We start from the raw sequence: 24329 nt of genomic DNA on the forward strand, positions 1-24329 counted from the left end.
CTGGTGCTCCAATCTATTTTCAGCAACAACAAAAGGTCCCACGTTAATTCACAGGAGCATCGTTATAACACAGAAGGCACACATAAGACACAGGTGGAGATATTAGGGCGGATGAGTAAAAACATGATCAAAAAGGATTTAAGGAGTATCTTAAGCCTACTCGTGGCACTTGTAAGGATTGTTATTAGTAAAGAAATAGGGAAGTTTAGGAAGGGAATTCCAGATCTCCGGGCCCACGCAGCTGAAGGGAGGCCCATCAATAGTGGAGCAATTAAAACTGGGGATGTGCGAAGGCCCGAGTTAGAGGAGAGCAGAGATCTTGGCGAAGGACCGGAGGGGGTTGCAGTGTCAGGGAAGGGTGATGTCACAGAGGGATTGCAAAATAAAGCTCAGAATTTTGAAATCAAGGCTTTGCTGGATAAGGAGGCAGTGTGAGTCAGCGGACACAGGATGATGGGTGGATAGGACTTGGCATGAGTTAGGGTAGGGCAGGAACATTTTAGACGATCTCAGGTTTGTAAGGATGAAAAATAAAGGAACAACCAGGAATTCATTGAAGGAATCAAGTCCAGAGGCACCAAAAGCAAGAAGGAGGATTTCAGCATATGCTGAGCTGACGTAGGCTTGGAGATTGCTCCCTCTTCCACAAACATTCACTCCCTCCACCACCGATGCACAGTGGCAGCCGTGTGCACCATCTACAAGATGCACTGCAGCAACTCACCAAGGCTCCTTATACAGCACCTTCCAAACCCACGGCCGCTACCATCTAGAAGGACAAGGGCAGCAGGCACAAGGGAACACCACCACCTGGAAATTCCCCTCCAAGCCATTCACCATCCTGACTTGGAAATAAGCCATCGTTCCTTCACAGTCGCCTGAGTCTAAATCCTAAAACTCCCTCCCTACCAGCACAGTGGGTGTACCTACACCACAGAAACTGCAGCGGTTCGTGAAGGCAGCTCATCACCACCTTCTGACAGGCAGTTGGGGATGGGCCATGAATGCTGGCCAATCCAACGAAGCCCACATGCCACAAATGAAGAATGGAATATGGGTCAATGTGGGCGATTTTGGTGACAGAGCTGATATTTAGTCAGAAAATCATCTCCCGTTCAAATAGAATACCACGTTTACCAACGGTCTGGTTCAACCTGTGAACAATGTCCGGGGAGAGGGTTTATGACTAGAGATCAATGTTCCCAGTGGCACTGGAGGATTTTGGACAATCAGTGAAATGATTTGAGTTTAACCTCAGGCTCCATGTTTGAAGTAAAACATCTCTGAACATAAGAGTTTCTTTACCATTTTGACATTAAGGAGGAAGTCAGTCATGACTAATAGGTATATTCTGTGGAAATAAAATTCAGTTAAATAATATAAAATATAATTCTTCTGACATTGTAAATTAGTAATGATTTTATCATTTACTATAGTGTGTGTGAGTGTAGATAAAAATATATAAATATTCCTGACTTGTCTTTCCTGTTTTGTACAAAGCGTGTTCTTATGGTTGGACATTTATAGCCAGTATAATATAAATAACTGGAATAATTCGCATACTTGCGCCTCATTATCAAAATCAGTGAATTATCAGCAACGTAACCCGCCTTGGGTCACTGTCTGTGCGGAGCCTACGCATCCTCCCTGTGCCTGCGTGGGTTTCCTCCGGGCGCTCCGGTTTCATCCCGCAAGTCTCGCAAGACGTGCTTGTTGGGTGAATTGGATATTCTGAATTCTCCCTCAGTGTACCCGAACAGGCGCTGGAGTGTGGCGACTAGGGAATTTTCACAGTGACCCAAGGCGGGAATCGAACCTGGGTCCCTGCCGCTGTGATGCAACAGTGCTAACCATTGTGCTACCCTGCCGCCCATGTTCCATGTTGGGATTATAGTTCTGTATTGGAGTTTGGTTCCATAGGGGCTGGTTTAGCACAGTGGGTTAAACATCTGGCTTGTAATGAAGAACTAGGCCAGCAGTGTGGGTTCAATTCCCGTACTGGCCTCCCTGAACAGGCGCCGGATTGTGGTGACCAGGGGCTTTTCACAGTAACTTCACTGAAGCCTACTTGTGACAATAAGTGATTATTATTATATTAGGATTATAGTTCACTATTGGAGTATGTTCCATATTGGTATGATAATTTCAGTAACTTCATTGCAGTGTTAATGTAAGCCTACTTGTGACACTAATAAAGATTATTATTCTATATTATTATTATTAAAACCATACTCCAATATGGGACTATAATCCCAACATAAAACCATACTCCAATACAGAACTAATATCCCAATATGGAACCATAATTCAATACAAAACTATAATCCCAGCATGGAACCATACTCCACCACACATTCGGGCAGCACGGTAGCACAAGTGGATAGCACTGTGGCTTCACAGCGCCACGGTCCCAGGTTCGATTCCCCGCTGGGTCACTGTCTGCACGTTCTCCCCATGTGCGCGTGGGTTTCCTCCGGGTGCTCCGGTTTCCTCCCACAGTCCAAAGACATGCAGGTTAGGTAGATTGGCCATGCTAAATTGCCCTTAGTGTCCAAAAAGATTAGAAGGCGTTATTGGTTACGGGGATAGGGTGGAAGTGAGGGCTTAAGTGGGTCGGTGCAGACTCGATGGGCCAAATGGCCTCCTTCTGCATTGTATGTTCTATGTTCTAGAACTCTCGCAATATGCAACCATCCCCATGATGAGACTATATTCCAGCATGGAGCCATATTGCAAGATAGACCAATATCCCAGTATGGAAGCAGAGACAGCAAGAGTCTATGGGCGCGATTCTCCATAATGGAGACTAAGTGTCGACGGCGCGAAATGGGCGCAGGTACAACCGATTCTGGCCCCCACATCCTGGCGCGGACTGGGGGCGGCGCCAACCCGCGCATGCGCAGTGGCGAAGCGACAACCAACACATGCGCGGGAGACTCGCGGAACGCTCTGGCCCCGACGCAACATGGCGCGGGGGTTCTGGGGCCGGAAGCGGAACATAGAAGGCCCGGGGGGGGGGGGGGGGGGAGAGGCCGGCCCGCTGATCGGTGAGCCCCGATCGCAGGCCAGACCCCATGACGAAGAATCAATCTCATTAAGGAATTGTAAACAATCAGGGAATCAGAATCTATTATGGTATTATACTTTACAAAATCATTGAATTTCAGCACAGAATTGTATCCAAATATTATAACATTGAATTGCTCTTTATTATGGAATTGAATAATGGCATTGTGCCATCACACGACTGCACGGCTGAGGTTGGAACCATTCCCCAGTGTAGCATCAAGCTGCTGAATGGGATGCCACCCTGTCATGAATACCTTGCGAATTATTTGGACCTGAGAATGCTATTGTAGCCAAACATGGAACTTAACCCCAGCAATGGAACTGCGTGAGGTCATGGCTTTTTACCCTAGAAAGGCCTGTTAACCCACCATGGAACTATTCCCTAGCATGTAAGCGAATGCCTTTCACAATGGAACACAAATATTTAGAAAATCAACAGTGTAAACTGTTTGAGTCCAGTCCCCACTGCGGTGTGCATCATCAAAGACAACATTCATTCGTCTTCCACCCTCACTTTGCTTAACATCTGAGTGTCACTATACAATTCTTAGAGTGCAGAAGGAGGCCATTCAGCCCATCGAGTCTGCACCGACCCTCTGAAAGAGCACCCTGCCCCCCCCCCCCCGCCCTATCCCCGTAACCCCACCAAACCTGCATATCTTTGGACCTGTTACTGCTGGAATGATTCCAATCCTGAATCTAAATTCAAAGACACATAAAGCAATTGTGATACTCATCAGGGGTAAGAGGTGAGAGATAATGGGTTCATGTTAACAATCCTGCCATGGATGGGTTCCTGATTGCTGTTGGGGTGTTGCTGAATCGAGGTTGAAAGATAAATAAGTTACCCAGGAAAATCTCACAACCTTCCAGAGAAGGGATAACTGTTCCATTGCCTTCTCCAGGTTACATTTGGGAGGCATTAGGGAAAATTGCTGGCAGAAACCTGGGACAAGGCTATTGGGGGAGGGGGGGGGGTCCCCTGAGGGTCAGTGCTAGGACCACTGCATCTGTAAAAATTAATTGGATATTGGAATTCAGAATAAAATTTCAACATTTGTCGGTTACCAAACTTGGAGTTGTGGCAGACAGTGAGGATGATGAACATTGACTGTAACCGGACATAGCAGAATGGGCAGATAGAATTTAATATAGAGAAGTGTGAGGTGATGTATTTTAGAAGGAATAGGAAGAGGGATCGAGAGAGAGGGACAGAGGGAGGGACAGGGTTCATGTGCACTGATCTTTGAAGGTCATCTTGTGAGAGAGTTAGCAAAGCAATTGGGAAACTTGAGTTTCATAAATATGAAGACAAAGGTGGGAAATGTACCCTTATGAAGTTCTACAGTTAGGTCATCACTCGAGCATTAAGTCCCCTGCTGGTCACCACACTTTAGGAAGGATGTGAGGATCTTTGCAAGGGTGGAGAGGATGAGAGGTTTGAGAGACCAGGGGCGCAATTCTCCGTAATCGGCACGATGTCCGCCGACCGGCGCCAAAAACGGCGCAAATCAGTCCGGCATCGCGCCGCCCCAAAGGTGCGGAATCCTCCGCATCTTGAGGGACCGAGCCCTAACCTTGAGGGGCTAGGCTGGAGACGGCTGATGTGCTCCTGTGGTGTGGTGGACCAGATCATGTCGTCAACACAGACGCGCACCTCTTCAATGCCCGCCATCATCTGTTCCATGATTCTGTGGAATACCTCGGATGCCGGGATGATGCCAAATGGCATTCTGTTGTAGCAGTATCTGCCAAAGGGAGTGTTGAAGGTGCACAGCTTTCAGCTGGACTGATCCAGTTGGATCTGCCAAAAACCCTTTGAGGCATCAAGCTTTGTGAAAATTTTAGCACGGGCCATTTCGCTCGTGATCTCCTCCCGTTTGGGTCTGGGGTAGTGTTCCCTCATGATGTTGTTGTTCAGGTCTTTCGGGTCGATGCAGATCTGGAGTTCGCCAGAGGGCTTTTTAACACACACCATGGAGCTGACCCATGGCGTGGGCTCCGTGACCCGGGATAGCACCCCTGGTCCTGGAGATCCTGCAGCTGCTGCTTGAGGCGGTCCCTGAGTGGTGCTGGGACCCTACAAGGTGCGTGAATGACCGGGGTGGCATCCGGTTTGAGCCGTATTCTGTAGGTATAGGGCAGTGTGCCCATGCCTTCGAATGCCTCCTGGTTGTGGGTGAGGAGCGAGTGGAGCTGTGCCCTAAATTCAGCATCCATGAAGTCTGACGTGCCTTCTGGAGACAGTGTACCCGCTGAACGAGGTGGAGAACCTTGCACGCCTGTGCACCTAGCAAGGAGTCCTTTGATGAACCAACAATCTCGAAGGACAGTGTGGCCTTATACGTATGGTGCGTCACCTGGAACTGGCAGGATCCCATGGCCGGGATAACGTTTCCGTTATAGTCGACCATCTTAGAACGGGATGGCCGAATTGGTGGTCTGACCTTCAAGGCGTAGAAGGCTGGCCATGCTATCAGGTTGGCGGAGGCGCCAGTGTCCAGACGGAATGTTATCGGTGATCGGTTGACTGTTAGGGTGGCACACCATTCATCACCCGGATTGACACTGTTCACTGGCATCGGCTGGTGGGTCCTGCTTGGAGACATCCGGTTCCTGTCGATGACCGCAACGCGGAAGGCTTCCCGGTCGTCTGTACCGCCGGTCTGTATATCGTCCGGGTATGATTCGGAGTATAGAGGCTGAATGGTCCGCACGTCCCTGCGAGGCTGTCGGAATTGGGGAGCGTTGGCAGGTTGAGCTGCTCGGCAGCAGGCAGCGTAGTGGCCCATCTTGCCACTGCGGAGGCATTGCCGGTTCTTTGCCGGACATTGCCGCTTTAAATGTGTGGATCCACAGTTGCCACACGTCGTGACGTCATGGCGTTCGTTGCGCCATCACGCATGCGCAGTTCGGTCCTGCGTAGAGCGTGCCTGCGCGTCACGTCCCTCTGCGTCGACGTCTCTTTTGGCGTGTACAAGCGCGGGAGGCCGAGAAAAGCGCAAGAAATGGCCACCCTCGTCCGGGCCGCGCGCCGGGAGAAACTCGATGGACTGGACCCGCTCGGCCTCGTAGGACCGCTGCCCTGCCGCTCCGGCCACGTAGGACCCCTGCCCTGCTGATTCGGCCGCGTAGGACCCCTGCCGTGCCGATTCGGCCGCTTGGAATTGGGAGTAGCGGCTGGTCGCGTTTTCGTGGAGGACGCAGGCTTCGATGGCGGTGGCTAGGGTGAGACTTTTTATCTTGAGGAGCTGCTGGCGTAGGGCGCCCGAGGTGACCCCAAAAACTATCTGGTCCCGAATCATGGAATCGGAGGTGGCCTCGTAACCGCAGGACTGCGCGAGGATACGGAGGTGTGTCAGGAAAGATTGAAAAGGCTCATCCTTACCCTGCAGGCGCTGCTGGAAGAGGTACCTCTCGAAACTCTCATTTATCTCGACGCTGAAGTGTTGCTCGAGTTTGAGAAGGACCGTCTTGTACTTCGTCATGTCCTCACCTTCCGCGAACACCAGGGAGTTGTAGATGTGGATGGCGTGTTGCCCTGCCGTGGAGAGGAGGAGGGCGATTTTCTTGGTGTCCGAAGCATTCTCCCTTTCTGCGGTTTCTAGGAAGAACTGGAAGCGCTGTTTGAACAACTTCCAGTTAACGCCGAGGTTTCCAGCGATTTGGAGCGGCTGCGGCGGGCTGATGGTGTCCATGGCGCAGGATGGCGGATTCCTGAGGATGCGTAGGTAGGTCTCACAGGTACTGGGTTCCAATCCTGGTACTATGTCGTGTTGGGTGCTCTGCTACACAGACAAACCAACACAGTTGCGGAATGTACAACTCAGTTTTATTACTAACAATTATTAACATTTGTAAACTGGTTGCTGTGGTTCGTTCATTACCCTCTAACCTGTGGACCCAGCCCTAGCACTATCTTGGAGAGGCACTCAGCACATGGTGAATGTCTGAGTGGCGCGCTGTGAGCTCTGTGCCCTGAGCTGTCTCCTGCTAGAATGCCTCGGAAGTGTCGTGTTCCCCGTTTTATAGTGTGTCTGCTCTTGCTTGTGATTGGCTGTGATGTTGCGTGTGTGTTGATTGGTCCGTTGATCTGTCCATCAGTGTGTATGTCTGTTTGCACTATGATGTTTATCTGAATATCATGACACTATTGGAGGAGGATAGGTCAAAGCTCTCTGGGGTTGAAAGGTAATTGAATTAAGGCGCTGGCGTGGTTGGCGCTAGATGGGCCGAGCGGCTGTGAAAAAAAACCCGAGTCCCGCCGGCGCCGTACTAACCTGCTCTGAGCCGGCGGGACTCGGCGTTGTGGGGGTGAACCGCTCCAGCGCCCTACAGGGGGCCAGAATTACTCCTGGCAGCGGCCTGTTCACGCCTTCGTGAAACGCAACGGCAAAGGTGGTGGTGAGACACTCTGCCGCGGGATTAGAGACTCCCGCCCAGGGAACTTAGATTTATATAGCCTCATCACAGGATGTCCCAAAGTACTTCACTGAGGATCACCGCACCTCAGGCGCGGGGCAAGGTTGAGAAGGCGGGGCCTTCATGAATAACCTCAGCCGGTACGGGGATTGAACCCACGTTGCTGGCCTCGCTCTGCATCACAAATCACCTGTCTAGCCAAGTGAGCTAAACTGGCCCCTCCCCAAGTAGTACCCATCTACTAGGTCTCCACTATTAGCCCAAAGAGCATGGGTTCAAATCCCACCGTGGCAGTTTGGGTGTTTTAATCCAGCTCTAAAAAAGTGGTGGGAATAATAAATGACCATGAAGTTGTTGAATTGTCATAACCCCCACAACTGGTTCAGTCGTGACTCTTTAGAGAAGGAAGCGTGCCATTTTCACTCAGTCTGGGCCTTTGTGCGACTCGAGAATCACTCCAATGTGGTTTCACTGTGACAACCTCTATTGAGTTGTATCAACCTGGTAACAGGTCAAGAAGAAATCTCACCACCACCTTTGCAGTTCAATTAGGGGTGAGCAATGAATGTCATCCTTGTTGCTCACCCTCTGTTAATTATTCTATTAAAAAGCTAGAGTGATCACAAAAACCTGGGGTTGACATCCTGGGGGTTACCATTGGTCAGAAACTGAACTGGACCCAGCCATGTGGCTACAAGAGCAGGTCAGAGGCTGGGAATCCTGCGGTAAGTAACTCACCTCCTGACTCTCCAAACCCTGTCCACCATCTACAAGGAGCAAGACATCAGTGTGATGGAATACTCTCCACTTGCCTGGGTGAGCGCAGCTCCAACAACACTCAAGAAGCTCGACACCATCCAGGACAAAGCAGTCCCGCTTGATTGGCACCACATTCGCCACCTTAAACATTCACTCCCTTCGCCACCGACGCACGGTGGCAGCCGTGTGTACCATCTACAAGATGCACTGCAGCAACTCACCAAAGACCCTTAGACAGCACCTTTCAAACCTGTGCACCTAGAAGGACAAGGACAGGAGATACCTGGGAACACCACCAGCCGCAAGACCTCCTCCGCAACCCACACACCATCCTGAATTGAAACTATATCACTGCTCCTTCACTGTCGCTGGGTGAAGATCCTGGAGCCCCACCCCTAACAGCACTGTGGGCGTCACTACACCAGGTGGACTGCAGTGGTTCAAGAAGGCAGCTCAAAACCATCATCTCTGGGCAATTAGAGATGGGCATCCCTTGCCAGTGACATGCACAAACCATGAACAAAAGTAAACTCATGCACTAATTACCAACCCGGATGATAAAAGCAAATTACTGCGGATGCTGGAATCTGAAACAAAAACAGAAAACACCGGACGATCTCAACAGGTCTGACAGCAGCTGAAGGGAGCTTATTTTTCAAATCTGGATGGCTCATTGTCAAAGCTGGAGAAAACTGGAAATAGGGGGCGGGATTCTCCCAGCCCGGGGCTGGGCCGGAGAAGCCCCGCGACCGGAGCGACTCGTGCCACACCGCCCTGACGGGGCGGAGAATCGGCGCCATTAGCGCGGCGTGTTCAGCGCGGTGCCAGAGAGCCCCCCCCCCCCCCCCCCCCCCCCCACACCGATTCTCGACCCGGGATGGGCCGAGTGGCCGTTGCAAAAGAAACCCGAGTCTCGCCGTTCGCACCTGCTCTCAGCCGGCGGGACTTCGGCGTGGAAGGGTCCGGGGGAGGCCTGTGGGGGGGGGGGGGGGAATCAACCCCCGGGGGGGCTCCATTGTGGCCTGGCCCATGATCGCCGGCCTCTCGGGCTGGGGGCCTCCTTTCTTCCGCGCCGGCCCCTGTAGCCCTGCGCCATGTTGCGTCGGGGCCGGCGCGGAGAAGGAACCCACTGCGCGAGCGCAGCCCCTGCGGCGCCCAGTTGACGCCAGGATCAGCAGCCGGAGCAGCGTGGGGCGCTCCAGTCCCATGCTGGCCCCCTGTAGGGGCCAGAATTGCTGATCCTGGGGCCGTGTTGACGCCGTTGGGAAACGTGACGGCGTTTCTGACGGCACCAACACTTAGCCTCAGGATCAGAGAATCCCGCCCAGGATGAGGTTATACTGTTGTGGAGTGGTGGGCCAGCGATAGAATTGTAGAATTTACAGTACAGAAGGATGCTATTTGGCCCATCGCGTCTGCACCGGCCCTCGGAAAGAACACCCTACCCAAGCCCACACCTGCACCCTATCCTCTAACCTAGCAACCCTTTTCTTATGCACACTAAGAACAATTTAATTAATGGCCAATCCACCTAACCTGAACAGCTTTGGGCTGTAGGAGGAAACCGGAGCACCGGGAGGAAACCCACGCACACACGGGGAGAATGTACAATCTCCGCATAGAAAGTGACCCAAGCCGGGAATCGAACCTGGGACCCTGGAGCTGTGAAGCAACACTGCTAACCACTGTGCTGCCGTGCCGGTGGAAATGATGAAGGTGTCACGGACAGAGAGACTTAGGGAATGCAAACGGAGGTGATTAAGGCTAAGAAGGGTGCTGATAGTGGCTGAGATTAGAATGTGTACATGGCAGAACAAAGGTGAGCAGTATGTCAAAGAACAACGAGGCAAAGGGAACAGAGGCCCAAGTGGGCTGAGTGGGGGGGGGAGGGGGGACAATTGTGAGGCAAAAACAGATCAATGGAAGAAATTAAAATGAGTTGATGCAAATAAAAACGGGGTGAAGGTGGAGGAGAGAGTTCACAGTCTGAAGTTGTTGAACTCAATGTTAAGTCTGGAAAGCTGTAACCTGCCTAGTCGGAAGATGAGGTGCTGTTCCTCCAGTTTGCGCCGGGTTTCACTGGAACATTGCAGCAGGCCAAGGACGGACATGTGGGCGTGAGAGCAGGACGGGGAGTTGAAATGGCAGTGACAGGAAGGCCTGGGCCCTGCTTGCAACGTCCGTAGGCCGCATTGGGAGCAGTGAATCCGATAGACCAGAATGGAGGAGGTGCACGTGAAGCACTGCCTCACCAGAAAGAGTGTTTGGGCCCTTGGATGGAGAGCAGGGAGGAGGTAAAGGGGCAGGTGTTACACCTTCTGCGATTGCATGGGAAGGTGCCGTGGGAAGAGGGTGAGGTGTTGGGGGGGTGATGGAGGAGTGGACCAAGATATCCCGGAGGGAACGGTCCCTGCGGAATGCTGACGGGGGAGTGAGGGGAAGATGTGTTTGGTGGTGGCATCACGCTGGAGTTTGAAGAACTGGCAGAGGGTGATCCTTGGAATGTGGATTTGGGATGGATGAAAAGTGAGGAAGGGGGGCTTATCCTGGTCCTGGGAGGGAGGGGAAGGGATGAGAGCAGACGTGCCGGAGATGGGTTGAGAGACTACAGTGGGTGGGGAACCACGATTAAGAAAGAATGAAGACATGTTAGTGTGGTAGTATCAGGTATTGCGGTACCCAAGAGGCTGTAGACCATTGGGTAAGCCTAGCAGCTTACCATTGGCTGTTTGGTATGTGGCTCCGCCCTGACAGGCGGGGTATAAGAACCGGTGCCGTCCCAGCAGCCTCATTCTGTACCGAAGCTGCTGGGGAACAGATCTAGTCTATTAAAGCCTTCAGTTATGATACAACCTCGTCTTCGAGTCTAATTGATCGTGCATCAGTCAGCAGCACCGTTTCCAAAAGTTACCTGACCCAGATGAGACGAGCTGACTCAGTATGCACCCAGCATGGGTACTGCCCTTTACGTAACCCATGTGTCCTCCCGCGTTTCACACACCTGCCTATGTTAGACCCCCACGGTCGCATCCGTTTATACGTTCTTCATCTAACAGCCGTTAACAAGAAATTGCTGGATCACTCAAAAATGTAACTAGCTGTGTCTTCTATGTGTCTGCCAGTAAATCAGAGGCCTCCACATGGGATTAAAGAGCAGAGTCGGTGATTGTGCAGTTGTCACATCGTGTCATTGAATTGAAGTGAAATTGCAGTCTGTCAGGGCAAAGGCAGCAGAAAATCTTTTAATGAGACTGTCAGCTAATCATTCAATTATAGATCGGAACATTGTAAATTGAATTAAAAGACAGAGGTAACAGATAAGTGAAAAGTCACTCCATTCTGCTACTGTAGGGGCCATGTGAAAATCAGGGGTGTCGATTTTCAACTTGCTGAATGGGAGCGAATCTTACAAATCAGCCATCTGTTATAGACACTGCCAGATTCTCAATTAAATTTGAAAGCAACATTTGTATTTCTATAGAGTCCTTCATTGCCTCAGGAAATCCCAAAGCACTTTGTAGCCGAGTACAACTCGCTGTTGTAATGTAGCGAACACGACAGCCTGTCTGTGAACAGAAAGCTCCCATAGACAGCAACAGGATGATATTATCAGATGGTCAGTCTGAGTAAAGTCCAGAAGAGAACGATTGGCCAGCAACCCTCAGGAGGTGGAATTTCCACACCTGGGGTCTTTGATCCCTGGGAAGCCCCATCATTGCCCAGTTAGGTGCCTGGTTGCGACTTAAATGGGCAGGCCTTCCCAGAAAGAGGTGACGCGGAGCTCTGCAACTGGACGGCGAGACGTCCATTAAATACGGCCCTGTGTATTCAAGCTCCTCGAATGGGCTTGAGTTCCCAATATTCTGAGTCAGGCAAGGATGTAACCAAATGAGATAGAATGGGACCTCTGACCTTCTGGTCTCTGCAGCAATATTCCGCTCCTACGAGTGCAAAATAAAAATATTCACAAATATGACACCAGAACGTTAGAGCTTATGCCAATCGGAAAAGGCTGGGGCTCTGTTCTCCAGAAAGAAAGAAGGCTGAGGGGTGATAGAACTCTTTAAGACAGGCTTGTCCAACATGCGGCCTGCACGCCACGACCCGGCCTACGTCACCTCTCTATCCAGCCCACCCAGACCTCGTGTTCAAAATGTCGGGAAAGGAATTTGAAGATTCTTCAAGGACCTCGAGTTCCTCCGGTTCCCTCCCAGAGTCCAAAGGTGTGCAGGTGAGGTGGATTGGCCATGATGAAGTTGACCGGTAGGTTAGGTGGGGTAACGGGGATAGGGTGGGAGGGTGGGTCTAGGTAGGATGGCCTTTCAGAGGGTTGGTGCAGACTCAATGGGCCGGATGGCTTCCTTCTGCACTGTGGGATTCTATGGTTCTAACTGCTCCTCCAATCACACGCCGTTCCTTTCCCACCTTACTGTTGCTCGGATCACTAGTGAACCAATCAGCAGCAAATATGGGAGAGCACCCTCTTACACTCTAATTACTCGTGATTTTAAATCATCAATTTATTGTTTGGACAGTGCTTTATTTTTGCTCAGCAAGTTGTTCCTGTTCTTCATACCTCAACATTTTGTTGAAATTCTTGTCTAAACCCTGGTCTTCTCAAAGTTTGCTTGAGTGAAAGAAATATTGAAATGTGGCCCTTCACACGAGAGGGTTGGACAAGCCTGCTTTAAGAGAATTTTAAAGTTTGATAGGGTAAGTGTAGAGAAAATATTGAGAGACAAAACTAAGGACCATAAACATGAGATAGCAATAAATTGAACAGTGAATTCAGAGAAGGTTCTTCACTGAGAAGGTGGTTAGCATGTGGACACCTTTACCACAGGGAATGGTTGAAGTGAATAGCATCAATGTATTTATTGAGGAGCTGATAAGCACAGCAGGAAAAACGGATTCGAGGAATATATTCCAATGCAGAGGGGTGAGAGGAGACGCATGTGGAACGTGAAGTTAAACGTGGACCAATGAGGCTAAATGGCCTGTATTTGTGTTATAGACAAGGTGGCACGATCGAATGGCCTTGGCATGCCCCACTTGGTGAGGCGTCGAGGCCGGTAAACCTTACGAGAGGCCTCACGCGACTTGTGACGCTCGGAGCACCAAGCGAGATCTTCCAAGATACACATATTTAAATGAAGCATCAGGCTCAGTTGAATATGTCTGCGCCCAATTCTCCCAAGGCCCAGGAGCGAATGGCCAAGCCTGGGAGACCTCGCGCCATTTATTACTGGTCCACACAAATATGGACAGGGTGTAACAGTGCCAGGTCATCGGAGGCCCCAGGGTGGGAGGGCTCTGGGCAGGGTGGTACGCTGGCACTCCCGCTGGCACGCCGGTACTTGGCACTGCCACCTGGGCACACTGGCAGTGTAACCCTGGCACTACCAGGCTGTCGGGGTGGCAGTGCACGGCTGGCAGGTTGCCCACGCCTGAGATCGGGCCCAGGGGTGTCCTGCTCTTCAAAATTGGGGTGAGGGAGGGCTTGAGGATCCCCTAAGAGGTCATTTGGGGCAGTGGATGGGTGCGGAGGGTGCGGTGGGGTGTCCGAGGCGGAGCGAGAGATAATAATAATCTCTATTAGTGTCACAAGTAGGCTTACATTAACACGGCAATGAAGTTACTGTGAGAATCCCCTAGCCGCCACACTCCGGCGCCTGTTTGGGTACTCAGAGCGAGAATTCAGAATGTCCAATTCACCTAACAGCGCGTCTTTCGGGACTTCTGGGAGGAATCCGGAGCACCCGGAGGAATCCCACGCAGCTCGGTCGGCATTTAAAAATGGGGCCCCGACTGCACTGACGAGCTGAGCTTGTCAGGCAGGAAGTGAGGTAAGTGCGGCCCAGTGCGCTTTCTCGGTACTGCAGGCTCTGAGAATGATTCCACTATATGTACCCAAAACAAGACCCTGTTTTTTGTGCGTTAAATCGTGCCGAAATTGCACCTCAAGGTAATCCATCAAGGGTACTTATTTCGCATTTTTAGGTTGTTTTTTTTTCATTCTCACTCTTCGATTTTCTTTGCTCCATCATGATTGGGTTCTTCGTTTGTTTCACAGTGATGAGGCGAAGGACAGCGGAGGGACGGAACCCCCGGCTCGAGCTGCAGTACGAGGCCGGGGCGAGCGGGTCGAAGGTGGCAGGGAGGCATCCCAGGTCCGCAGCTGCGACGGACGGCCAGCCCGAGACAGGAGGGGCTGGAGGGGAGCAGTGCCAGGCTGCGGGCTTGACTGCGGGGCCAGGCAGGGAGGGGACAGCCCAGTGGGCGGTGACGCCAGGCTGCAGGGCCCCAACCCCAACTGGGAAGAACGTCGGGAGGTCGGCGTCGAGGGAGGCCCAACCGGGCACTGCCAAGCGAGGCTGGGGAGAGAGAAGAGGAGCTGGGGCACTGCCATGCGAGGCTGGGGGGAGGACCAGGGAAGCTGGCTGGGACTCATCCCAGGTTGTGGAGAGGTAAGAGTCAGCAGCGGTCAAATGGAAAGGAAGAAACTGCATTTCTATAGCACCTCACATGATTTCATGGAGTCCCAAAGTGCTTTATGGCCAACAAATTGGGTTTGAAGTGTTTTCAATTTGCACATAGCATGATCCCGCAAAAATACATTCGTGACCAAATTAACTGTTTAGTGATGGTGAAAGGAGGGAATAATATTGGCCCGGATTCCGGGGGGAGCTCTCCTTGGGGAGGGGAAACTATCCTGGGGGGAGGGGGGGGAGACTTCACTGGAGAGGGAGGGGAAACTCTCATTGGGGGCAGGGGGAACTGCCTGGGGTGGACCTCTCCTGGCGGTGGGTGGAGGGGTAGAACCATCCTTGGGAGGGGGTTGGGGAGGTGGAACTAGACTTGGGGGGGGTGGAAGGGTAGAACCCTCCTGGGGAGGGGGGGGGGAGGTGGAACTAGACTTTAGGAGGTGGAGGTAGAACCTCCTGGGGGGGGGGGTAGAAATCTCTTGGGGGGGGAGGTGGAACTAGACTGGGGGGGTGGGGGTAGAACCCTCCTGGGGGGGTAGCACTCTCTTGTGGGGGGTGGGGAGGTGGAACTAGACTTGGGGGGGGTGGAGGTAGAACCCTCCTGGGGGGGGGTAGAACTCTTTTGGGGGGTAGAACTCTCTTGGGGGGGTGAGGTGGAACTAGACTGGGGGGGTGGGGGTAGAACCCTCCTCGGGGGTAGAACTCTCTTGTGGGGGGTGGGGAGGTGGAACTAGACTGGGGGGGGTGGGGGTAGAACCCTCCTGGGGGGGTAGAACTCTCTTGGGGGGGTGGGGAGGTGGAACTAGACTGGGGGGGGTGGGGGTAGAACCCTCCTGGGGGGGTAGAACTCTCTTGGGGGGGGGGCGGAACTCTCCTGGCGGGGTGGGGGGGAACTCTGGGGGGGGGGGATATCTCTTGGCTGTTCGAAATAAAGGCACATGTTTTTTTTTCAGATCCAGCTGAGAGAGCAAACATTTTAACGTTTCATCTGAAAGGTCGCACCTCTGGCACTGCAGCAGTCCCACAGTACTGCACCGGGAACGGCGGCTCAGATTTTATGTTCAAATACAAATAATAAGGGTTGCATGAAAATAGATTAGAGATTGTAATAGAAAAGGGAAACCAACAAACCTTTATCAACAGATAAGTAGTGAAAAGGTAGCCGAAGGAAGGGTGGGGATGATTAGCAATCCTCAAAAAAGAAAAGCCACCCAGCTTCGATGGGCTGCACCTTAAGTTACCAGGAAAAGTCCGAGTGGAAATTGCAGAGGCCAACATCTTCCAATCTCTTCGGGGATGTGATTGGCGTCATAAAACTAAAGTGCAAGTGTTACACTCCTGCGTGAAATGAGGGGATATACCTAGCTACAGGCCTTAGTGGGGAAACATTCAGGGACAATAATCCGGGACTAAATTAATCGGCATTTGGAAAATCACCGGCTAATTAATCAAAGGCGGCATGGATTTGTTAAAGGCAAACTGTATTGGACCAATGTTTTGAAGGAGCAGAGTGCTGGTGGATGTAGCGTAGATAAATATGAGGGGAGGCACTTTGATCAGAGTTATAGAAACATCACCATTGCAGAGTTGTCCGCCTCTCAGTCCCTGAAGTGTTTCCGTGTCGTAAATCTGTAGCCTTAGCTGTGATAAAAGACCAAGGGTGCGTTTCTGTATCCAGTGAATTCAATTAAAATTATCGACTTTTCTTTATATCTTCATTACATCTCTCTTCATCAGTGTGAAGGTTGGTGGGTCAGGGAAATGGAACATTGTACAACCCTTCACCTAGTGAACATGTCAAGCACTTCAAGATTAATTGTAGCGGAGGTCATATCCGGTGCTCAATACTGTAGTGTCGTACTCAGTAACAACTACACTTACGTACAGGGAATGATATAGAATTGACAACACAGAAACATGGCATTCACCACCCCCCCCCCCCCCCAAACCCACCACTGCTTGTGCAAACTGGTGTGGTGCTGCACACAAACCTCCTCCCATTCCTGAACATTTCACCTTTTCTGCATTTCCTTCTATTTCTTTCTCCCGCATGTATTTATCCAACTTCCCCTTAAATGCATCTACGCTGTTCACCTGAGCCAATCCCTGTGGTGACAGACACCACATTCCCACCGCTCTCTGGGTAGAGAGGTTTCTTGTGCATTCCTGATTGGATTGTGGGACCCACGGAGACGGTCCGGCGGATCTCCCCCCCCCCCCCCCGGGGGCTGGTGGAATAGGAGCTCCCCCGCCGAGGGACAGAGGCCCACCAGCTGGGAGCTCATAGAATAACCTCTGAAAAGCCGGCCCGGATGGGGACTGGAATGGTCAGCAATCCCGGTTGGGATCTTTGTGCTGTACGCCAGGTTGTGGCCTTTTCCTTTGGCTAAAAATACATTCACCTTCCCGAGTGAGGCACAATTAATTGCAAAAAGACTTGAGTTGGGTACAACTGAGGCTTTATTGCTCTAAGATGTGTGGCCTCCCACAGCTGCTGGCGAAATGGCTGCAGCACGGAGGACAGACACACATATTTATACTCCGCCTACTGGGCGTAGCCAGCAGGCAGGGACTACCAACGTACCTGTAGTACAGGTCCTACCATACATCACCTAATAGAGGTGCAACAGTGGTTTACCACACCGAGTCTGCTCAGCTTTTACAAAGGCTATCTTATATTTATGTCCCCTTGTTTTGGTCTCCCCCCACAAGTGGAAATATCCTTGATGGATCTACTCTGTCAAACATTTTCACAATCTTCAGGACATCAATCAGCCTTCCTCTTTCTGGAGAGGATAGCCCAGCCCGCTCAGCCTTTCCCACCAGTTAATAACTCCTTAGCTCTGGCCCCGTCCTTGGAAATCTTTATTGCACCTTCCCGCGGTGCATCAATATCCTTTTGGCAACATTGAGATCTGTGCACAGCACTCCAAGTGTGGCCTGACCAAGTTTAATGCAACATCCCTGCCTTTCAATTATATGTCCCTAGAAATGAACGGCAGTATTTGCATTTTTAATGTTCATAAAGCCTTTCACAAGAGGAGAAAAGATTAAACCCTGAGCAGGGAGTAGAAAATCCCAGAAATCTCGAGGCTGGAATAGTCCAGAGGCTCGAGGGTGGCTCAGTGGTTAGCACTGCTGCCCCTCAGCACCAGGGACAGGGGTTCGATTCTCTGCTGGGTCACCTTCCGAGTGGAGTTTGCACGTTGTCCCCGTGTCTGTGTGGGTTTCCTCCGGATGCTCCGGTTTCCTCCCACAGTCCAAAGATGTGCAGGTTAGGTGGATTGGCCGCGATAAATTGCCCTTAGTGACCAAAAAGGTTAGGTGGGGTTATGGGATTACGGGGATAGGGTGGGGTGCAGGTCTTGGTAGGGTGGACGCGATGGGCCGAGTGGCCTCCTTCTGCACTGTAGTGATTCTATAATTCCATCAGTCTGGCTCAAAGGCATCTTTTGGTTCCATCTGTTGTGTGTGTGGCCCAAGAAAGTACTTGCCTCTGTTTTCCTTGGAGATCTATAGGATTTTAGGGTTGGAGGAGGGTACAGAGTTAGGGAAAGGTGAGGGTTGTAGGCTCCTGGAAGTTAGAGACAAGGAGGGACATGATTGTAGGCTGGAGGAGGTTAAAGCGATAAGGAGGGGTGAAACTGGAGGAATTTTGAATCTGAGGTGTTCAGGCAACAGGTGTGTGAGCAGACTGACTAACACAGTGGACAGCAGCAAAGCTTCTGATGAGTTGAGTGAAGGGTTAGAGAATGGCCAAGGGAACATTGGAATAGTTGAGTCTGGAGGTGGAAAAGGCATTGGTGAGGGTTTTATTTGCCAGTGAGTTGAAGGGGAGGGAGAGGCTTGCTCTGTCATGGAGGGTGATGTAGGTGGGTTTTATGATGGATAGGATGCAAGTGTGGAAGTTCAACTTGGAATGCCAAGTTCGCAATAATCTAGGTCCACATGAGTTCAGCAGACTGAATGGCCCCCTTCTATGCTTTAACCATTCTATGATTGTATGAGACAATAGCTGGGGTGCGAGACGGGTAAGGACGCCAGCAAATAATATTTCACCTAGCTTGTGGTGTATGGGATCATGCTGTGTACAAAACTGACTGCCGGGTTCGCCTACATAATAACTATGATTTGTAAGTAGTTCACTCGATGTCTAGGAAACCTAACAAGATGTTGTATAAAACTAGATTATTCATCTCCTAGATCAAATTCCTGACCATGTCCAGATTGATTCTCATCTGGGTATCAAGTGGAAATTTGGGTCAGCAAGATATTTCTGTAAATTGATCTCATCGTTGCTGAGTAGGAGTTGGCTAATTGATGGGAAAGATTAGTTATTTGGGAACTGGAGAGATTCCAGGCAGTGCCATTGCAATGCAAGCATCACTCAACTGAATAATGGATGAAGACACACTGTTGGAGGGATGTGTTGCTGATGGATAATTGTGATGGTAGGTAAAACAACCCTGTACGCTGGAAAAACATGAGGGACCAGCCAAGCTAAAACATTGTCTTCCCTTTCCATGTTTTAGACTCTTCCTCTCTGGGAGCGTCGTCACGCACGTTTCACACCTTCTACTGCGATTTTTCAAGCTCGCCCTTCGCAGTTGCCAGAGTTTTGTAATAGCCTTCCTGAAGGCTGAGAATAAATCCCTCGCTAGCACACCATGAGGCACTGGTCAGCCATCACCCATTGGTGTCGGGGAGGGCTGTTGGGAGAGGCCTGTGATGGACAAAGAACCTGACAAGGCTGGGGATGTATTGGCGTTCCCTATTTTAATTGTGGAGAAGAGCATTGCAGCCAAATCTTAACCCTACTTCCCCTTGGCGTCTATACATGTGCACGTTCCAGAAAGGATCGCTGGATAGTGATTGATAACAAAAATCCTCACTAGTTCAAAACTATTCACATGGCAACTCACCAAGGTTTCTTCAACAGCATCTTCCAAATCCGTCCCCTGTACTGCCTAGACAAACGTGGGTAGCAGACACATGGGAACACCAACTTTGCAATTTCCCGTCCAAGGCGTACACCATCCTGATTTGGAACTGTATCGCCGTTCCCGCACTACCGCTGTGTCAAAATCCTGAAACCCCTTCCCTAACAGCACTGTGGGGTTACCTTTGCACCCCATTGGCTGCAGCGGTTCACATTAACCCACCACCACCGTCTCGAGGGCAATTAAGAGACAGGAAATAAATTCAGATCTTGTCAATGATGGTCAGGTCCCATGAATGAATAAAAAAGATGTAGCCCTCACTCCCACCCCACCCACATCCCATCCTGGCTGAGTAGCGTTGACATGGCACAGAGGAATCTTTAGACGAGGAAAGACTGAAAGTCCGTCTAGTTTATCTTTTACAATCTGGGAGTCACATAATACAATGATAATGTTGGCAAATCCTACCAATCTATCTCTATGAATGAGTCTACAACTCTGATCAGGAATGACCACAACCTGTATGACTCAAGTGCCATGCTCGGTCCGATGTATTTGCCAATGCCTTCCCTAATTTTCTCCCATCTCCATTAAAGTATCTTTTCCTTCCTTGTCTGTTCTGTCTCTCAGCCTCAGGCAACAGCAGTGGGTGGCTGCTCTTACTACCAATAGGAGCCCACTGCAATCGTCTTGGACCAGGGTCGAAGGAGGAGGATCATGTCCCAGATCACGCGGACTCTCAGGCTCTGAAGAACCTTCTTCTCAAGGCTGGAGGTGGAATATCGAGTGGGCTGCGCTCCGAAAGCAGAGGCTGGGACAAAGGGAGGGCAGGGGAACTTCAGGCTGAACACTGACTCTTTGAGAACAAAAATAATCTTTATTTCCTGTGAACAGGTTAAAAATGTCACAATAAATGCTTTTCTCCGGGTGGGAAAGCTGAAATAATACATTAATCACACACCATGAAAATGCAATCATTGATATCTTGTTTCCAGTGAAACCTGTAGCAATAGATAGCTGAGCCCTTGTACAATAGATCAACCATTATTAATCATTACCATGTAGCCCTCCCATGGCCATGTCGGGAACCTCCCTACTGAATAATCATATAGCACAGAAGGCCATTTTGGCCCATTGTGCCTATGCTAGCTCTTTAAAAGACCTGTCAGTCCCACTCCCTGCCCCTACCCCATCCCATTCCCCAGAGCCCTGGGCATTTTTCCTTTTCAAGTATTTATCCAATTCCTTTTGAAAGTTACGGCTGAATTTCCTCCCCCCACCTTTCAGGCAGCGCCTTCCACATTATAACAACCTGCTGTGTAAAAACAATCCTCCTCATTCCCCCCTCCCTCTCTTCTCCACCAATCCGCCCCCCCCCCCCCCCCCATCTTTTTAGTCCATTATTTTAAATCGGTATCTTCTGATTCCTGCCTCCCCCTCCCCGGTGGGTGTTGTCAGATTATTGAGCGAACCTGCGAGTTCGTACAGCAATTATCTTTTGAAAACACGAATAACCCAGGCCGCCGCTTTCTCCGGCTTCCCACACAAGGTTCTGTCAGGTTGAGAAGCAGGCGATTGGAGCAGAGGGTGATAACCTTTCAATTGTAATTCCCCTCCGTGACTGTCGTTCCCACTTTCTGGAATGCTCCCCGTATCAGCAGGAAATTATCTCTGGAATATTAAAGCGCTGCTGTCAATCCCAAGATATTTGGGGAATAGAAATCGGAGGAAGTGCTGCCACCAGGGTGTCAGCTAATGAATTGGAGCCAGGGTTGGGATTCTGGCTTGTCTCCGCCCAAACAGAATGGATATTGCCAGAGACTCAACAAAGTCCAGCTGCGACTGACTGTAACAAACAGACTGGGACTCCAGTGATGGTCAGGATTTCCACCGAGTTGGGATGACTTAGTGATAGAAACTGGACGGCATGGGCCAGCTGGGCCAGTTCCTATGACTGTACGACCCGGGGCCCTTCATATATGTCCCGATTCCAGGATTTCCGTCCCCATTCCCGGATGTCTGATTTTCGGGGGTGCCTTTCAAGGATGCGAGTCGATTCCTGTAAAGAAAAAACCCTGCATCCGGCATTCCTGACCCGGCCGGTCCATTGAGGAAATAAGCGTGTCCAGCCTCTCTGTCATTTTCAGGATTTTCAAAGAGCCGTGGCCCCCAGCCCCTCGGAGGAAACGTGAACCCCAGTCTGCATGAGGGTCTTTTTTAAAAAGTGCGGTCAATGTCCGTCTCATGCCCCCTACACCAAGCTACACCCCCACGCTGTCCCCCTCTATAGCCCCTCATACCCACAATTCCAAGCTCCACCTATCCACCCAGCCGGCCATGGTCCCTCATCACCAAGTTATGTCCCTTCATCCACCCCTCATGGCCCCTCATTCCCCCAGGCCAAACTCTGCCCTTACACCCGTGCGCCCCCCCACACTCTCTCCATGGTCCCTCAGTTCCCCTGTGCCAACCTGTGGCAATTCCATGCCAATTTACCCACTATACATTGTAAGGAACCAACAAACCCTACAGTGACAAGAGGATGTATGAAAAAAAAGCTTTTAAAAAATTAATTTATTCATAATGCTTAAAATACTATACTTAAAAATAGTAACTTCCTCAGAGGCACTATCGGTGTCAAGCATCCAGGCTCTTTAAAGTATCGATAGGAGAAACCAAAAGCCCTTTTAAACACGTATCCTTGTAAAAAATAAACATTGTGAGATTGACTGCAGATTTCAGAGAGCATGAGCAATGTTTTCTCTGGGCCACACCTAGTTCCTTGAGTGTAAAGGATGTCGGGTCACTCAGCCAAGCATACACAATGAGGCTTGGCTCAGAGCCGAGGCCTCCATTACTATTGTCATTGGGTGTCGGAGGTGCCATGGGGAATGGATGGGGCATGGAGCGTGTCGGTATGGCAGGGTGTGTGAGGTGAGGGCTAGAGGGCCTTCCTGTTTCTCATTGTGGTGACATCCCACAGCAATGTGGAAGGACCTTCAAATGGCCACCTCCACACCCAGTGGCCCCCCAAACTTTTTCTCAGCTCAGCTGGCCCGACTCCAGCATTGGAGGGGGGAGAGGGGGGGGGCGGGGAGAGACACAGGATTATTCCCAGTTGCATCTCAGTAGTCCTGTAAGCCCAAAGGTCTGTCTGATCTTGACAAGCAGCTGGAGGAAGGGCCGATAGATATATAACATTATAGCCCAGAGTTTCTAACTACCCTCGGTGTTAGAGAGGCTGGGGGCAGAAGCAACGGCACCAAGCAGGGACCATGCAACGACTATTGTTTCCTTCAAGTGTTTGGAATAACCCCCTAGCTTCGGAACAAGGAACCATGGATGGCACCAAGATTCCAGTTGCCCAGTGGTGCGCAATGTGTGACGGCCCTCCATTAGAGAACTGCACCATCAGAGAGGGTGAGGGAGGCAGGTCAGCTTACAAACACTCACTCACACAGACTGAAAGAAGACTTGGAGACTGACTCCAACATAGATGGACAGGCAGACAGATACCGATCTTTACCGGGGTGAGATTTTTCCAGGCAGAGGTGAATGGAGTTTTGAACAAGCAACGCACGGCTTGATTTCACCAGGCTGCCCACCTGGAAGCCGGTCTCATTGACAGGTTTATCTCTGTCGGGCAGGGCATGCAGCAGCAGGAGGTATGGCAGAGGCCCAGGTATTCGAGATTGTGAGATGGGGGTTGAATGGGGCATGGCCTGGGGAGGGGGGGGGGGGGGTGGGGCATGACCCCAGGGGGTCAGGATGCGAGCGGCAGAATTGGGAGGGGGGTCAATATCTGTGGGAATGTCCGATCACCAGAAATAGGGGCCAGTGGTAGCGGTGAGCCTCAGATCACAGGGAGGGGGGGGGCAAGGTTTGCTCAGGGGGCTGGCAGTAGGCTCTCCTGCACTTCCTGCCTCATAAGCAGTGCTGGAAAAGTTCTTAGCTTTCCCCCAAACTTGTCCTCACCTCTCTTTAGCTGCCATGTTTCCTGAGGGTCGGGGCTGAACCTGGAAGAGAGAGAAAATATAAGTCGCGCAGCCTTATTAAACATTGAAAAGGCCAAATCCCCCCCTGGGTCACCCAGGCTCCTGCCTTGGTTCTGTTTAATCTGAAAATGGACAGGTTGGAAGTTTGAAACACTTTTGCATCCCGTCCGACCACACCCAGACATTTTTGGGTGTTAAAAGTCTCCTCATACAGATATAGACACGCAGTTAGAGAGGTTGGGGGGGGGGGGGGGGGGGGCGGTGGCAGGGAGACTCCATGGCAATGCAGAGAGAGAGATGGAAGTTTTCTCTCCAATGACTGGGTGCAGTCACTCTCCATCATTATCACAGATTCAGAGAATATCTACAAAATCCAAGCCTTCAAAGTATTTTGTGGAATTGAGACGTACCAAACTAGCAACGATGAAACATATTGGAAAAAAAATCTGAGAGCTGTAGTTTTGTCAAGTTGAATAATGTTTGTGAGGGGTGGAGGGTGGGGGGGTTGATCCAAATTCGTTTTGTAAACGAGTCACGATATTTCTTTTTTGAATAATCGATGATGAAAAAAATAATGCTGGAAGCAAAAAAATGGCATAAAATATCATTGTGACCACATGAGAGTGCAGACTGCAATCTTCAATCATGTACTTGTTTCC

The 24329-nt window shown here is 50.8% G+C and overlaps 1 protein-coding gene across 3 annotated transcripts in view; it reads left to right on the plus strand.

Moving 5' to 3' along the window:
• LOC140393316 (zinc finger matrin-type protein 4) overlaps positions 1–23394 on the plus strand; it is a 588935-nt gene extending 565541 nt beyond the window's left edge. For 2 of the 3 annotated variants that reach the window (XM_072479642.1, XM_072479644.1), the window contains 2 exons: positions 14324–14717; positions 20306–23394. In XM_072479642.1, the coding sequence (XP_072335743.1) occupies positions 14324–14717; positions 20306–20347 (436 nt within the window). In that variant the 3' untranslated portion in view covers positions 20348–23394. Of the gene's footprint in view, positions 1–14323; positions 14718–15688; positions 16429–20305 lie in introns of those variants that run through there. The other variant, XM_072479643.1, reaches the window with a different exon arrangement.
• Positions 23395–24329: the final 935 nt, after the last annotated feature.

This window comes from Scyliorhinus torazame, chromosome 16, assembly GCF_047496885.1.
Source record: "Scyliorhinus torazame isolate Kashiwa2021f chromosome 16, sScyTor2.1, whole genome shotgun sequence".
Lineage (NCBI taxonomy): Eukaryota > Metazoa > Chordata > Chondrichthyes > Carcharhiniformes > Scyliorhinidae > Scyliorhinus > Scyliorhinus torazame.